Below are 16674 nucleotides of genomic sequence, written 5' to 3'. Positions count from 1 at the left end.
GGCCAAGGATGTCAAGGACAACAAGAAAAGCTTCCATAGGTATGACAGTGATAAAAGGAAGACTATGGAGAATGTGGGCCCTCTCTGGATGGAAGTGGGAGACCTGGTTACCCAGGATATGCAGAAGGCTCAGGTAGTCACAGACTTTTTTGCCTCAGTCCCCAGCTTTCTTGCAGGCCCCGTTCAGGTACTGGAAGGTCACTATAAGGTCTCCCTGGAGCCTTCTCTTCTCCAGGCTGAACAACCCCACCTCTCTCAGCCTGTTCTCATAGCAGAGATGCGCCGTTCCTCTGATCATCTTTGTAGCCCTCCTCTGGACCTGTTCCAACAGTCCCATATCCTTCCTATGTTGGGGATTCCAGAACTGGACACAATACTCCAGGAGGGGTCTCACAAGAGTGGAGTAGAGGGGCAGAATCACCTCCCTCGACCTGCTGGCCATGCTTCTTTTGATGCAGCCCAGGATATGGTTGGCCTTCTGGACTGCAAGCGCACATTGACAGCTCATAGAATCATAGAATAGTTTGGGTTGGAAAGGACCTTAAAGATTATCCAGTTCCAACCCCCCTGCCATGGGCAGGCACATCCCACTAGATCAGGCTGCTCAAGGCCCCATCCAACCTGGCCTTGAACACCTCCAGGGATGGGGCATCCACAACTTCCCTATCAACCTGTTCCAGTGCCTCACCACGCTCATACTGAAGAAATTCTTCCTTATATCAAGCCTAAATCTGCCCCTCTCCAATCTATACCCGTCCCCCCTTGTCCTATCACCACAAGACTTTATGAATAGTCCCTCTCCAGCTTTCTTGTAGGCTCCTTTCAGGTACTGGAAGGTCGCTATAAGATCTCCTCGGAGCCTTCTCTTCTGCAGGCTGAACAACCCCAACTCTCTCAGCCTGTCCTCATATGGAAGGTGCTCCAGCCCTCTGATCATCTTTGTAGCCCTCCTCTGGACCCATTCCAACAGTTCCATATCCTTCTTATGTTGAGGATTCCAGAACAGGACACAGTACTCCAGATGAGGTCTGACAAGACAGGAATAGATGGGCAGAATCACCTCCCTCGACCTGCTGGCCACGCTTCTTTTGATGCAGCCCAGGATACAGCTGGCCTTCTGGGCTGTGAGCGCACGTTGCTGGCTCATGTTGAGCTTCCCATCGACCAGCACCCCCAAGTCCTTCTCTGCAAGGCAGCTCTCAATCATGTCATCCCCCATCCAGTACTGAAATTGGGGACTGCCCTGACCCAGGTGCAGGTCCTTGCACTTTGCCCTTTTGAACCTCATGAGATTCTCAAGAGGCTCACTTCTCCAGTCTGTTCAGGTCCCTCTGGATGACATCCCGTCCTTCCAGTGTGGCAACTACACCACTCAGCTTGGTGTCATCTGCAAACTTACTGAGGGTGCACTCAATCTCATTGTCAATATCATTGATGAAGATATGGTCCCAGTATGTGGGGGGTCCCAGTCATTGATGAAGATTCTCACTCTACCCAGCGCTTGTCAGGTTGTACCCGGAGTACTGTGTCCTGTACAAAAAAAGATGTGGACAGGCTGGAGAGGGTCCAGAGAAGGGCTACTAAGATTATCAGAGGACTGGGAAACCCGTCATCTGAAGTAAGGCTGAGAGAACTGGGTTTGTTCAACCTTGAGAAGAGAAGTCTTAAGGGAGACCTTATTACCATGTATGAGTACATAAAGGATGGCTACCACAAGGATGGAGACTCCCTTTTGATGATGAGTCACATGTAATTGGTATAAATTGGGGTATATAATTGGGGTAAATAATAAATAATAAATTGGTATATAATTGGGGTAATTGGTATAAATTGGTCCTGGAGAGATTACAGTTGGATTCCAGAAAAAAACTTTTCACCATGAGAACAGTTAAACATTGGCATAATCTCACCAGGGAAGTGGTGGATCCCTCTGCACTGGACACTTCTAAGGCTCAGCTTGACAGGGTGCTGGGCCATCTCATTTAAACTATTGATCACCTGAAAAGGTTGGACCAGGTGCTCCTTGAGGTCCCTTCCAACCTGGCATTCTGTGATTGAACAGTACTGGCCCCAACTCCTGGGGTACACAATTGATGACTCATAGAATCACCAGGTTGGAAGAGACCCACCAGATCATCGAGTCCAACCATTCCTATCAAACACTAAACCATGCCCCATAGCACCTCGTCCACCCATGCCTTAAACACCTCCAGGGAAGGTGACTCAACCACCTCCCTGGGCAGCCTGTTCCAGTGCCCAATGACCCTTTCTGTGAAAAATTTTTTCCTAATGTTCAGCCTAAACGTACCCTGGCATAGCTTGAGGCCATTTTCTATTGTCCTGTCCCCTGTCACTTGGAAGAAGAGGCCAGCACCCTCCTCTCCACAACCTCCTTTCAGGTAGTTGTAGAGAGCAATGAGGTCTCCCCTCAGCCTCCTCTTCTCCAGGCTAAACAACCCCAGCTCTCTCAGCCGTTCCTCATAAGGCCTGTTCTCCAGCCCCTTCACCAGCTTTGTTGCTCTTCTCTGGACTCACTTCAGAGCCTCAACATCCTTCTTGTGTCCCTCGTCCAGCAGCTGAGTCACTTTATCATAGAAGGCAATCAGGTTAGTTTGGCAAGACCTGCCTTTCGTGAACCCGTGTTGACTTGGCATGATCACCCGGTTCTCTTGCATGTGCTTCATGATAGCACTCAAGATCACCTGCTCCATGACTTTCCCTGGCACTGAGGTCAGACTGACAGGCCTGTAGATCCCTGGATCCTCCCTGCGGCCCTTCTTGTAGATGGGCACAACATCAGCCAGCCTCCAGTCCAGTGGAACTTCCCCAGTCTTCCAGGACTGTTGGAAGATGATGGAAAGGGGTTTGGCCAGCACATCCACCAGCTCCTTCAATACCCTTGGGTGAATCCCATCTGGCCCCATAGACTTGTGTGTGTCTAGCTGGGCAAGCAAGGCTCTGGCCAACTCCTCTTGGATCATGGGAGCCTCATTTTGCTCCTCTTGCTCCTGGGTTTGTACACAGAGGGAACAACTTTCCTTACAATTAAAGACTGAGGCAAAGAAGGCATTAAGTACCTCAGCCTTTTCCTCATCCCCTGTCACTGTTGTTCCTTCTGCATCCAATAGGGACTGTATGGTCTCCCTAGTCCTCCTTTTATTATTTATATATTTATGGAAGGATTTTTTGTTATTCTTCACAGATATTGCCAATCTGATTTCTAGTTGAGCCTTAGCCCTTCTGATTTTTTCTCTACACAATCTCACTTCCCTCCTGTAGTCCACCCAAGAGGCCTGTCCCTTCTTCCAGAGCCCATAAACATTTCTCTTCTTCTTGATATCTCTCAAGATCTCTCTGTTCAACCAAGCTGTTTTTCTCCCCTGCTGGCTTTTTTTTCCGGAACATGGGGATGGCTTTCTCCTGAGCTGCTAGGATTTCCTTTTTGAAGAGCTCCCAGCCCTCATGGGCTCCCTTGCCCTTAAGTACTGTCTCGCATGAGACTTTGCCAACCAGCCTTCTGAAGAGTCCAAAGTTTGCCTTCTGGAAATTTAGTGCTACTGTCCTGCTAACCACCCTCTTCACTTCACCTTGAACTGAAAACCCTATCATCTCATGATCGCTTTGTCCTAGGCGTCCTCCTACTGCCACATCCCCCACAAGGCCTTCTCTGTTCACAAACAGCAGGTCCAGGAGGGCACCTTCCCTTGTTGGTTTGCTCACCAGCTGTGCAAGGAAGTTGTCTTCCACACACTCCAGGAGCCTCCTAGACTGCTTCCTTTCTGCTGTATTGTACTTCCAGCAGATATCTGGAAGATTGAAGTCTCCCACAAGAACAAGAGGCATTGATCTAGAGATTAACCCCAGCTGTTTATAGAAGAGCTCATCAGCTGCTTCTCCTTGGCTGGGTGGTCTGTAGCAGACTCCAATCACAAAATCTGCCTTCTTATGGTCTCCTCTGATTTTAACCCACAGGCCCTCAATCTCCTCATCACCACAATCCATCTCAACAGTGTCCAAGTCTTCCCTTACAAAGAGGGCTACCCCGCCTCCTCTCCTACCCTTCCTGTCTCGCCTGAAGAGTTTGTACCCCATCATAGCTGTACTCCAGTTATATGAGTCATCCCACCACGTTTCCATGATGGCAACAACATCATAGCCTCCTTGCCCTACGACAGCTTCCAACTCCTCCTTCTTATTCCCCATGCTGTGTGCATTGGTGTAAATGCACTTCAGCTGGGCTGGCGAACCTTCAGCCCTCATAGAGGGAACAGAGTTCATTCCGAATTGCCTGGTAATTGGAGTAGCTAGAACCAGAGTGCCCCTATCTTCCTTACCACCCCCAGATGTAATCACCCCCACTTGCTGTGTGATGATGTACTGGTGGTCCTCACCAGCACACCCTCTCCGAATTACCAGTGCCCCACTTCCAGGCTTGTTCCTGTCTAGCCTGGTCTCCATCCCCTCCCCCTTCATATCTAGTTTAAAGCTCAATTTATGAGCTTAGCTAGGTTTTTAGCAAGGGCTTTTGCTCCCCTAGGAGACACACGTGTCCCATCCTTAGTAACAAAGCCTAGGGGTGCGTGAGCCACCCCATGATCAAAGAAGCGAAGCCCCTCTCCTCACACCAGGCTTGGAGCCAGGCATTAATCGAATTCTTCTTCCTGACTTCCTGCTCCTCTCGCATCCAGCTGTACTTCATGCCACTGTTCACACTTCTTTTAGCCCAGCTGTTGAGTCAGTTTTTAGTCCACCTCACTGTCTGCCTATCTTGTCTGTATGTCATTGATTTGTCTGGGAGGATGTTATGGAACATAGTGCTGAAAGCCTTATTAAAGTTAAAAATGAATATGCCCTCATCCATGTTGCTGGCCTCTTCTCCCAAGCGACAGGGGACAGGACAAGAGGGAATGGCTTCAAACTCCGCCAGGGGAGGTTCAGGCTGAACATTAGGAAAAAATTTTTCACGGAAAGGGTCATTGGGCACTGGAACAGGCTGCCCAGGGAGGTGGTTGAGTCACCTTCCCTGGAGGTGTTTAAGGGATGAGTGGACGAGGTGCTGAGGAGCATGGTTTAGTGATTGACAGGAATGGTTGGACTTGATGATCCGATGGGTCTTTTCCAACCTGGTTATTCTATGATTCTATGGTTCTATGATTCATAGAGGGTTATGAGGCTCATTAAGCATAATCTCTCCTCCAGAAACCTATGATGAGTACTCCTGATCACCTTCCTGTCCTTCATATGTTTGGAAGTAGTTTGCAGGATTAGTTGCTGCATCAACTTCCCAGGGATGAAGGTGAGGCTGACTGGCCTTTAATTTTCCAGATCCTCCCCCTTGCCCTTCTTGAAGATATAGGTGACATAGGCTTTCTTTCAGTTCTCTGTTGCCTTTTGATCACCTTGATCTTTCAGAGATTACTGAGAGCAGTCTCACAATAACATTGGCCAGCTTCCTCAGCACTTTTTTGTGCATCTCACCAGGTCCTGTGAAACTGTGCATGTTCAGTTTGTTTAAATGTTCACTAGCATGATCCTCCTCTACCAAGGCTAAGCCTTCACTGTTTCGGACTGCCCCCTGGCCTCGGTGCCAAGGATTCCTGCAGGCTAGTCTTACCAGTTTAAGACAAAGGCAAAGCAAACATTGAGTACTTAATCCTTTTTCATGCTTTGGTCACCAGGTCTCTATTCCCATTCAACAGTGGGTCCTCATTTTCCCTAGTCTTCCTTTTGCTGCTGATGTACTCGTTGAAACTCTTCTCTTTGCCCTTCACGTTTTCAAAACACAGCTCCAGATAGGATGTGGCTTCTCTAACCCCATCCCTGCACACACAGACATCCCTACATTTTCTTCAGTCACCTGATCTTGCTTATACTTCTATATTTCCTTTTTATATTTGAGTTTTGTCAGCTCTCCATGCAGATGTCCTGCTACCTTTGCTTTACTTCCTGCATGTCAGGATGGACCATATTTAAGTTGGGAGAGGGTGATCCTGGAAAAAAAAAAAAAAAATCAACCACCTTTCTCTTTTCTTTCCAGCTCTGTATCCTAAGAGACTCTTCCAAGCAGATCCTGAACAGGCCGAAGCCTGCTCTCCTTAACTCCATGGTTATGATCCTGGTATTAGTCTTGCTCTCTCCTATCAGGATCCTGAACGCCATCTCATATTGTTACAGCCAATACTGCCCTAACCTATATCCCCATCCAGTTCTTTCTTTTTTGGAAGGACAAGGTTGAGCACAGTGTTATCAGTCATCAGCCAGTCAGTCACCTGTGTCTGGAAGTTGTCAATAAGCTCTAGAAACCTCCTGAATACCCTACTATGGTGTCCCTCCAGCAGATACCAGGGTGGTTAAAGTCCTCCATGAGGACTGGGGCCTAGGAATGTGAAGATTCTTCTAGTTGTCTACAGAAGGCCTCAACAGGTACTTCTTCCTGGCTTCTTGAAATTAAGAATTACATAAACAGTAAAAGTATTAATACAGATAAATGTATAACTTATATACAATTTGAAATCTGTTGTATCTAGAAAGACCTATAAGAGACTTTATAATAGAAACTGACAATGAAGATGAGGGAGGCAGTTAAATTAAATCCTCAAATCTCTGAATAATATGAAATATCTAAATACATTGCTAGCCTTTAGCTAACAGTGGCAATGATGAGTCCTTTACAGAAATATCAGGAAATCAAAAACACAAACAGAGAATCAAAGAATGGTTTGGGTCAGACGGGACCTTAAAGATCATAGAATCATAGAATCACTAGGTTGGAAAAGATCTCTTGGATCATCGAGTTCAACCATTCTTATCTGCCACTAAACCATGTCCCTGAGCGCCTCATCTACCCATCTTTTAAATACCTCCAGGGATGGTGACTCAACCACCTCCCTGGGCAGCCTCTGCCGGTGTGTGATGACCCTTTTGGTGAAGAAATATTTCCTAATGTCCAATCTGAACCTCCCCTGGCGCAGCTTGAGGCCATTCCCTCTCATCCTATCACTTGTCACTTGGGCGAAGAGGCCAGCACCCACCTCTCTACAACCTCCTTTCAGGGAGTTGTAGACAGTGATAAGGTCTCCCCTCAGCCTCCTCTTCTCAAGGCTACAGTAAGGAAGAGGCTACAGCATATGCCGTCTCTCTTCCGTCTAGCAGCTGAGAGGTGCAGGAGTGAATTTGATGTGAGGGGAGGAAACTGAATGTGTTACAGAGGGCTGTTGTAGAGCCTGTGGATGGAGGAATTGCATCATTGTGGTGAGAGGATGAGGGGGAATAATACACCAATTCAGAAAAAAACATTTTAACTACAGTGCTACACAGCATTTCTCAGATGTGCATGGAGCTTAAGTTGATAATCAGGCAACAAGAATCGGACAAGGGAGCAACATATCACTGGTCAATATTAATTCCAGTATAAAAGGCACTGAGCTGCTTTTGAAATGCAACACACTGAATCTGTTTATGTAGACTTTTCCAATGGCATTTATTGTGCATTTCTAAAGAAATGTTATAATTGTGCATCTGTTTTCTTAGTGTGTATTAAAGAAGCTTAGAGATATTTTAATTGCTTTTCAAAGCCAGAAAAGAGGCAAAATTGGTATGACTGCAAGACTTGTGCAAAATCAGCTGCTGCCTTAACAGGTATATTTCTTCCCAGTTAATTTTTGTAAAGGTTATGAATGAAGGACAGAAGTGCAAAATTAAAAGTTGGAAAAGACTCCTGAATTAAATAGATTTTGGTCCAGTGTTTAGTCACTAGGTTTTCAGCCTGGTGAAGATCCATCCTAATTAAAGAAAGAAAAGTCTTTATAAGTAACATAAGTACTCAGTCATTTTTAGAAAAGGGCAGCGCTACTACCTACTAACATAAATGAGACATTCAAGAAAAAGTCGAAAAAAACCCACTGTTACTACTTCCTCTCTCATACCCGTCACAGCTATTTTGTTAACTAAAGTGCTCTCCATTTGACAGAGTTGGCCTACTAAACCCTTTTAATTGCTCTTGCTCTTCTATACTTCTTAGCTATTTTCTTTCAATAAAATGAACTGTGTCTAATATCAGCTGCTGCTTGTGTGCCTGATCAAGCAAAAGTGCTGTGCTCACCAAAAAGTGCACAATTACAGATGTACTTTCTTTGTTGCAATAAAAATTGCATGGGGAAATGTAGTGCAGATGGCAAATAAACGTATGAACTACTGAAGTAGCTTGGGGTTTTCCCTTTATGTTTGAATTTCTCAGCTATGCTTAATATCATGACTCCTTCCAAGCAAAGTTAGGTTTTTACAGTTTAATTCTGTGTTCACTTCTGCAGAACAAAGAATTTAGTAGCTCTCAGTAGCATCAGAATCTTTGACATGGAGAGGCTCATAAAGAAGATATTTATTGTTTAAAAAGATGTAAAAGGAGCAGTAATAAACTCCCTGAATGACTGGATTCTTCCTGACAGAAGTTTTAGCTAATTCATTTTGCAGAACTGGTGAATGTAACTACCCTACTAAGGGATTTCATGTCTAATAGCTATTAATGTTATTGTGCCTGCAAAAATAATATATATTTTATATAGCTTAACTTTTTGAAACATACCAGTTCTTTGATTTAGATTTTGCTACCTTATCAGTAGGATTTGATGTTGTATGATTTATCTAATGAGAAGGAGCCAGTAGTATCTTATTTTGGAGCCAGGTGCAAGATTTCTGTTCCATTTATTTAAATCCCCATATTTTAAGAAGACAAATGGGCTGCCTAACAGTAAGGTTCTTTAAACATTCTGTTCTGCATTAGTTCTCTAATGAAATAGCAGGAAATACACTTTCCTGTGGAACAGTATTCTTGGTTATTTACGTAGCTTCTTCAATGCATTGGGCATCAATAATTTTGAGATTTGCATTTTCCTCTTTGGCTGAAATAATCTACGCTTGTTGATCATCACAAAACTTTGTAAATATAATTTGATTTTCTGCAAATTTTTGGGACAGGTTGTGTTGCCCTAATAAATAGGCTTTTACTTGATGCTTAAATGTCGTATTTGTGTATGAAGGACTTGATATGGGGTCATTTTAAAATGTTCTTAGTGCCAAGGCACTTAAATATTTGAGATAATGTTTTTAAGTGGAGAACACTGTTTATAAGTGCTTTTAAATTTTTATATTAAAAAACTGAATAAAATGGAAAAGTTCCATATGCTTATGAGAAAGAAATGGCTTTAAAAGAAAAAAAGGTACTAATGCTGTTGGGGACCTGTTCCTTCTTTTCTGGAAACTGTGTTGTAATGAATTTTCAACCTTTGTGATTGCAAGGTAGCAAGTGAGGTAAACATTTCCTGCTAGACATTCACGTAGGCGTAGCTCAGGGAAGCTACATACTACCCGTGGGTGTTTGCTCTCAGGAAGGATTATTACAGGTGCAACGAACAATTATGCTTTATGTTAGTTTACTCTGGTAGAAACTATGCGTGCTCTTCTGCGTTAGGGGGCACCTTTCCTTGAATCCGCAGACCTCTCATGACGTGTATTCTTCCACCACCTTTTACTGGGATTTGTCTTGCCATTTACTGTGCCATTACGGCCACTACTACTACATGAGCAGCAGAGGCTTGTCATTGTTGTCGAATAGAATAGCAGAGACCAAAGGAATGTGGCAGTAGCCACAGAGGAAGAATCATAGAATCATAGAATCACCAGGTTGGAAGAGACCCACCGGATCATCAAGTCCAACCATTCCTATCAAACACTAAACCATGTCCCTCAGCACCTCGTCCACCCGTGCCTTAAACACCTCCAGGGAAGGTGACTCAACCACCTCCCTGGGCAGCCTGTTCCAGTGCCCAATGACCCTTTCTGTGAAAAATTTTTTCCTAATGTCCAGCCTAAACCTCCCCTGGTGGAGCTTGAGGCCATTCCCTCTTGTCCTGTCCCCTGTCACTTGGGAGAAGAGGCCAGCACCCTCCTCTCTACAACCTCCTTTCAGGTAGTTGTAGAGAGCAATGAGGTCTCCCCTCAGCCTCCTCTTCTCCAGGCTAAACAACCCCAGCTCTCTCAGCCGCTCCTCGTAAGACCTGCTGCTCTCCAGCCCCTTCACCAACTTCACCAGAAGTTAGTTGCTCTAAATTTTTTTTCTAGGGTTGCTTTATATTCAGAAGCAACTTACACTTGGCCCAGTACAGTACTTTTCACTAAGATTTCTTTTCTTACAGTAGTTGCAGTTTGTAGGAGCTATTGGAATAGCTTTAGGAAAACACATAATGCTAGTACTGGTTTAGAAATTATAGTAGATAATTTTTATGTCAAAATTTTTATGATCGCTTTATGAACCAAACAAATGAATTTCACTAATACACTGAATTTCATCTGGTTTTGTGCTGGGATTTCTGTATCTCCATTTTCAAACTTTTTTTTTTTGTAGACAGTACTGTAGAAGATGAAAGCATTCTGTATATGCTGTAAACACACATGTGCACACACTTTCTCTTTGCCTCCCCCCACATGCTGTTCCCTCTCCTTTAGATGTTCAAGTTAGGTTCATAACAGATTTCTTGCATTATTATTTTAACCTTAGACAGCTACATCAGTGATTAATTACTGTTCACTTCCAATACTGACTTTTTTCTGAGATTGAATTAGTGTTAAGATGCTTTATATTCTGAATGTGTATGCGTATGCTTATTTTTTTCCATGTAAATTAAGTGTTAGACTATGTTTTGGCAACCATATATCTTTCCTTAGTATTTTTAAAAGTATTTTCAAAAGCATTTCGTTCTGGAAACTTGTAACAAAAGTAGTCATTGTATCAAAATGTAGCTCTGGTATGGAAGGCAGAAATCTGCCCTCTTGTGGATAAATCTGTATGACGCACTCAGTCACGTTATCTTATTTGAATGAGAACAAGAGGATATTAATTCATTCTCTTTCTGCCTCTCTTCCTCATTCTTTCAGCGACTTTAAAATTTTATTTTATTTTTGGGACAGTTTATGGACTGATAACTAGCAGAACTTCATGTAGTATCTAACAAGAAAAGTAGTTTACTGTAAAATGTGAAAGCTTAAAACGGGCTATGAGGCAAGGCTTCTTCAGTTTATAAAAGGATGTTTGATGTTTTAAAAGAAAACTCCACTGTTCACCTAAATTATCAAGTAGCTAATAAGTGAGTTCTACTGGTTTACTTTGTGCAGCTGCAGAAATCAACTTATGTGATGCTGTGGTTACATCAATACAATGCTACTCAACATATGAGAAATGAAAACCACTTTTTAAAGTATTTTCATCCTGACTAAAGAATTCATAACCTAAACTAATTAAAATATAACTGTATTTAAAGTATTCTGTTTAACAGAATGCTTTTAAAAAAGAAAACTATAGAGACCTAATACCCTCGCCCTTCTTTAAAATCTAGTTTTAATCCACCTAATTTTATCTCTAATCTTCTCAGAAATATATTAGGTTAGTCATATACAAGTTATTTTAAAATCTAAAGGTATAATCAGTTCAAGAAAACCCTGGAGTATAAGGAATGAAACATTTAAACATACATACTAAATTTCTGAATCCTAATCTTTGCATTACTACTGAGCCTGTATATTACTGCACATAAAGAGATTTTTCCCTTTATTTTGTTTTTCACCATTCTCGTGCATATACATAGCTAAGACGTGGAAGAACTGGTATTTTTGTTAAGGAGACAAGAATGTATTTCAACCACGAAAAATGTTCCATAAATGCAGAACTTGAACCTTCATGTGGTAACTAGTGGTCAGAGTCCTTTGGTCATTTCATTGATAGTCAGATGCTGCAATATCTGAAAAAAAATCGCAGTGTTTTTCTTTTTTTCTTGGCTTCTTTTTATTAGTTTGTGATTTTTGTTTGGTGCCGTTTTGTTTGTTTGGTGTGGGGTTTTGTTTGTTTGTTTTTCTTCTCTGTTTGTCTTCTCACTGTGGTCACTGATTCTTTACCTAAATTGTTCAAAACTTACTTTCACCTTTTCTTCCTCTCTTAATTTTGCCCATGAATATTTATTTTTCCCCTGTTAGTTTTCCACTTTGTCATTAATCCAGTACTATGGTGAGAAATGCAGAGAGATGACCCAAACCATGTGTCACTGAAGGCAGTCAGTATTTTCCATGTACATGTTATGAACTATTTTACCAATGACATATTTACTTTCTACTTTTAAACTAACAAACTAAAAAAATAAAACCAGAAAACAAAACACATACACCCCAAAACAAAACAACCCACAACATTTTAAATTTAACATGTTGAATTTTCTTTGGAAAGTTAATTTGCAGTAAAGGAGAATATACATAACTGACAAAAAAAAAAGGAAGAAGATAACATGGAGAGGTAGTACTTTAAATGTGTAGTTATAATCCATAGCATAGACTTCTTTAATATTACTTACATGCTCTCTTGGCTTGGCTTCAATTTTATTGTATATTAGAATCATAGAATTGCTAGGTTGGAAAAGACCTTTGAGATCATCAAGTCCTACCATACCTTTCTACTACTAAATCATATCCCCGAGCACCTCATCTACCCGTCTTTTAAATACCTCCAGGGATGGGGACTCCACCACCTCCCTGGACAGCTTCTGTCAGTGCCTGAGAACCCTTTCAGTGAAGAAGTTTTTCCTAATGTCCAACCTGAACCACCCCTGGTGCAGCTTGTGACCATTTTCTCTCGTCCTATCACCTGCCACATGGGAGAAGAGACCAACACCCTCCCTTCCTTGCTACAACCTCCTTTCAGGCAATTGTAGACAGTGATAAGGTCTCCTCTCAGCTTCCTCTTCTCCAGGCTAAACAACCCCAGTTCCCTCAGCCACCCCTCATAAGATTTGTTCTCCAGCCCCTTCACCAGCTTCGTTGCTCTTCTCTGGATATGCTCCAGGACCTCAGTGTCTTTCTTGTAATAAGGGGCCCAGAAGTGAACACAGGATTCGAGGAGCGGTCTCACCAGTGCCAAGTACAGAGGGAGAATAACCTCCCTGGACCTGCTGGTCACGCTGTTTCTGACACAAGCCAAGATGCCATTGGCCTTCTTGGTCACCTGGGCACACTGCTGGCTCATGTTCAGTCGGCTGTCAACCAACACCCCCAGGTCCCTCTCCTCCAGGCAGCTTTCTAGACAGACTTCTAGTCTGTAGCACTGCATAGGGTTGTTGTGCCCCAAGTGCAGGACCTGGCATTTGGCCTTGTTAAACCTCATGCCATTGGACTCAGCTCAACGGTCCAGCCTGTTCAGATCCCTTTGCAGAGCCTCCCTACCCTCCAGCAGATCGACACTTCCACCCAGCTTAGTGTCGTCTGCAAACTTGCTAAGGGTGCACTCAATGCCTTCATCCAGGTCATTGATAAAGACATTGAACAGGGCTGGACCCAGCACTGAGCCCTGGGGAACCCCACTTGTCACTGGCCTCCAGCTGGATTTTGCACCATTTCCCACCACTCTCTGGGCCCGGGATCCAACCAGTTTTCCACCCAGGAGAGTGTGCGCCTGCCCAGGCCAGAGGCTGACAGTTTCTCAAGCAGCTGTGTCAAAGGCTTTACTGAAGTCCAGGAAGACCACATCCACAGCCTTTCCCTCATCCAGCAGCCGAGTCACTTTGTCATAGAAGGCCATCAGGTTAGTTTGGCAAGACCTGCCTTTTGTGAACCTGTGTTGACTGGGCCTGATCACCCAGTTCTCTTGCATGTGCTTCATGATAGCACTCAAGATCACCTGCTCCATGTCTTTCCCTGGCACTGAGGTCAGACTGACAGGCCTGTAGTTTCCTGGATCCTCCCTGCGACCCTTCCTGTAGATGGGCACAACATCAGCCAGCCTCCAATCCAGTGGAACTTCCCCAGTCTTCCAGGACTGATGGAAGATGATGGAAAGGGGTTTGGCCAGCACATCCACCAGCTCCTTCAATACCCTTGGGTGGATCCCATCCGGCCCCATAGACTTGTGTGTGTCTAGCTGGGCAAGCAAGGCTCTGACCAACTCCTCTTGGATCATGGGAGCCTCATTCTGCTCCTCTAACTCCTGGGTTTGTACACAGAGGGAACAACTTTCCTTACAATTAAAGACTGAGGCAAAGAAGGCATTAAGTACCTCAGCCTTTTCCCCATCCCCTGTCACTGTTGTTCCTTCTGCATCCAATAGGGACTGTATGGTCTCCCTAGTCCTCCTTTTATTGTTTATATATTTATGGAAGGATTTTTTGTTATTCTTCACAGATATTGCCAATCTGATTTCTAGTTGAGCCTTAGCCCTTCTGATTTTTTCTCTGCACAATCTCACTTCCCTCCTGTAGTCCACCTGACCCTTCTTCCAGAGCCCATAAACATTTCTCTTCTTGATATCCCTCAAGATCTCTCTGTTCAACCAAGCTGTTTTTCTCCCCTGCTGGCTTTTTTTTCCGGAACATGGGGATGGCTTTCTCCTGAGCTGCTAGGATTTCCTTTTTGAAGAGCTCCCAGCCCTCATGGGCTCCCTTGCCCTTAAGTACTGTCTCCCATGAGACTTTGTCAACCAGCCTTCTGAAGAGTCCAAAGTTTGCCCTCTGGAAATTTAGTGCTACTGTCCTGCTAACCACCCTCTTCACTTCACCTTGAACTGAAAACCCTATCATCTCATGATCGCTTTGTCCTAGGCATTCTCCTACTGCCACATCCCCCACAAGGCCTTCTCTGTTCACAAACAGCAGGTCCAGGAGGGCACCTTCCCTTGTCAGTTTGCTCACCAGTTGTGTGAGGAAGTTGTCTTCCACGCACTCCAGGAACCTCCTAGACTGCTTCCTTTCTGCTCTATTGTACTTCCAGCAGATATCAGGAAGATTGAAGTCTCCCACAAGAACAAGAGGCATTGATCTAGAGATTAACCCCAGCTGTTTATAGAAGAGCTCATCAGCTGCTTCTCCTTGGCTGGGTGGTCTGTAGCAGACTCCCATCACAAAATCTGCCTTCTTATGGTCTCCTCTGATTTTAACCCACAGGCCCTCAATCTCCTCATCACCACAATCCATCTCAACAGTGTCCAAGTCCTCCCTTACAAAGAGGGCTACCCCGCCTCCTCTCCTACCCTTCCTGTCTCACCTGAAGAGTTTGTACCCCACCATAGCTGCACTCCAGTTATATGAGTCATCCCACCACATTTCCATGATGGCAACAACATCATAGCCTCCTTGCCCTACGACAGCTTCCAACTCCTCCTTCTTATTCCCCATGCTGTGTGCATTGGTGTAAATGCACTTCAGCTGGGCTGGCGAACCTTCAGCCCTCATAGAGGGAACAGAGTTTGTTCCCAATTGCCTGGTAACTGGAGTAGCTAAACAGTACATACTGTTAACGCAGGACCCTGTCTGTAATAGGTAAATACATATGAACTTCCTTTCCTCTAGTTTATTTTGTTTGTCATCAGAAAATATCATGCCCAGAAATTTTTTGTTGCTTTGGAGCTGGAGTTGAAATTATTGTGATGATCTTTTGGGGAGTGACTTGTGTTTTGGGTTTTTTTTGTTTTGTTTTTTTTTCCCCTCTAATAGTGTGGATTTCCTTATAATTGGGATCTTTATAGTTAGTGAAAACTGGATGACCAAATTCCTTCTTAGTAGTTGAATATAGACTGTGCTATTTTACAGGAAATAAACGAGTTAGTGCGGTGGTGACTTAAGTTTTTGTATTTGTCACTTTGTTTACTACATGACTTCTGTATCTGTAAATTATTTCTTTTGGTTTTGCTAGCTTCCTAAATGAAAAATATCTCCTTCTCCAAATCTGGGAACTCAGTATAGCAGCTAATTAGTTAAACTGGTTATGGATTAAGTGCTTTCCAGTGCAGTATGAACCAACAGAAGTTTTGTTACGAACTTTTGAGTTGGTACTGTATAACCTGAGCAAATTTTCTTTTGATTGCCTTATCTTGCATTTTTTTTTTCGTGAAGGGCTGTGCTTCTGAGACCAAAAGCTTGCATTTTGATTGCTTAATGCCATTTGATATTTAAATTCTACATTGTTTACCCAATTTTGACAAAATTTACTTGGTATGCAGCTCAGGTTGTGGTCTGTGTTTCATTTATGTTATTGAATTTCAAATTCTTTTAAGTAAACTGAGATTTTTAATTTCTTTCTTTTTTGTGTGTGTGTGTTTTGTTGTCTGTGGGGTTTTTTTTGTTGTTTTTTGTTGTGGTTTTTTTTTTTAGTGCTTGGGAGATGGGAAGTAATGATAGCTGGCACCTGAACTAAAATATCTGTGTAGGCGCTGCCATCCCAGAACTTCAGGATGAATGGGGATATGCCTCATGTTCCCATCACTACTCTTGCAGGGATTGCTAGTCTTACAGACCGTAAGTACTCTTCTTTTTTTCATCTTTGCTATGTTCCCTTATGCTTCTTCAGTAAATGCCTGCATTTTCCAAATACTAAAAATAGTTTTATTTTTAAAGTTCTTCAAAGTAAATTTGTTCAAAATCAGATTTGGTATTAAAAATATTAATTTTGTCAATTTTGAATTTTAAAAATATATTCAATCAAAATATGCTAATTTAAACATGAAATGTAGGTTAAGAAATCCTTAAGTAAACCTGAAACATAAAATATTGCAATTAATTTTCCATTTGGAATATCATTCAGTAACATATCTGGGTATTCCACAAATACTGAAAAACATATAAATGATAGAATACTTCGCTAAATCATACA

General features: G+C 43.1%; 1 protein-coding gene across 4 annotated transcripts in view; it reads left to right on the top strand.

The window, feature by feature from the left end:
- Positions 1-16674, top strand: part of LOC138733790 (nipped-B-like protein) — a 177919-nt gene that overhangs the window by 42790 nt on the left and 118455 nt on the right. For all 4 annotated transcript variants that reach the window (XM_069881279.1, XM_069881276.1, XM_069881277.1 and 1 more), the window contains exon 2: positions 16176-16319. In XM_069881279.1, coding sequence (XP_069737380.1) covers positions 16256-16319 — 64 coding nt within the window. In that variant the 5' untranslated portion in view covers positions 16176-16255. The remainder of the gene's footprint in view (positions 1-16175; positions 16320-16674) is intronic.

Source organism: Phaenicophaeus curvirostris (assembly GCF_032191515.1).
Source record: "Phaenicophaeus curvirostris isolate KB17595 chromosome W unlocalized genomic scaffold, BPBGC_Pcur_1.0 scaffold_34, whole genome shotgun sequence".
NCBI classification, from domain to species: domain Eukaryota; kingdom Metazoa; phylum Chordata; class Aves; order Cuculiformes; family Cuculidae; genus Phaenicophaeus; species Phaenicophaeus curvirostris.
The sequence above is the reverse complement of the archived record's forward strand: the minus strand, read 5'-3'. Positions and strand labels throughout refer to the sequence as shown.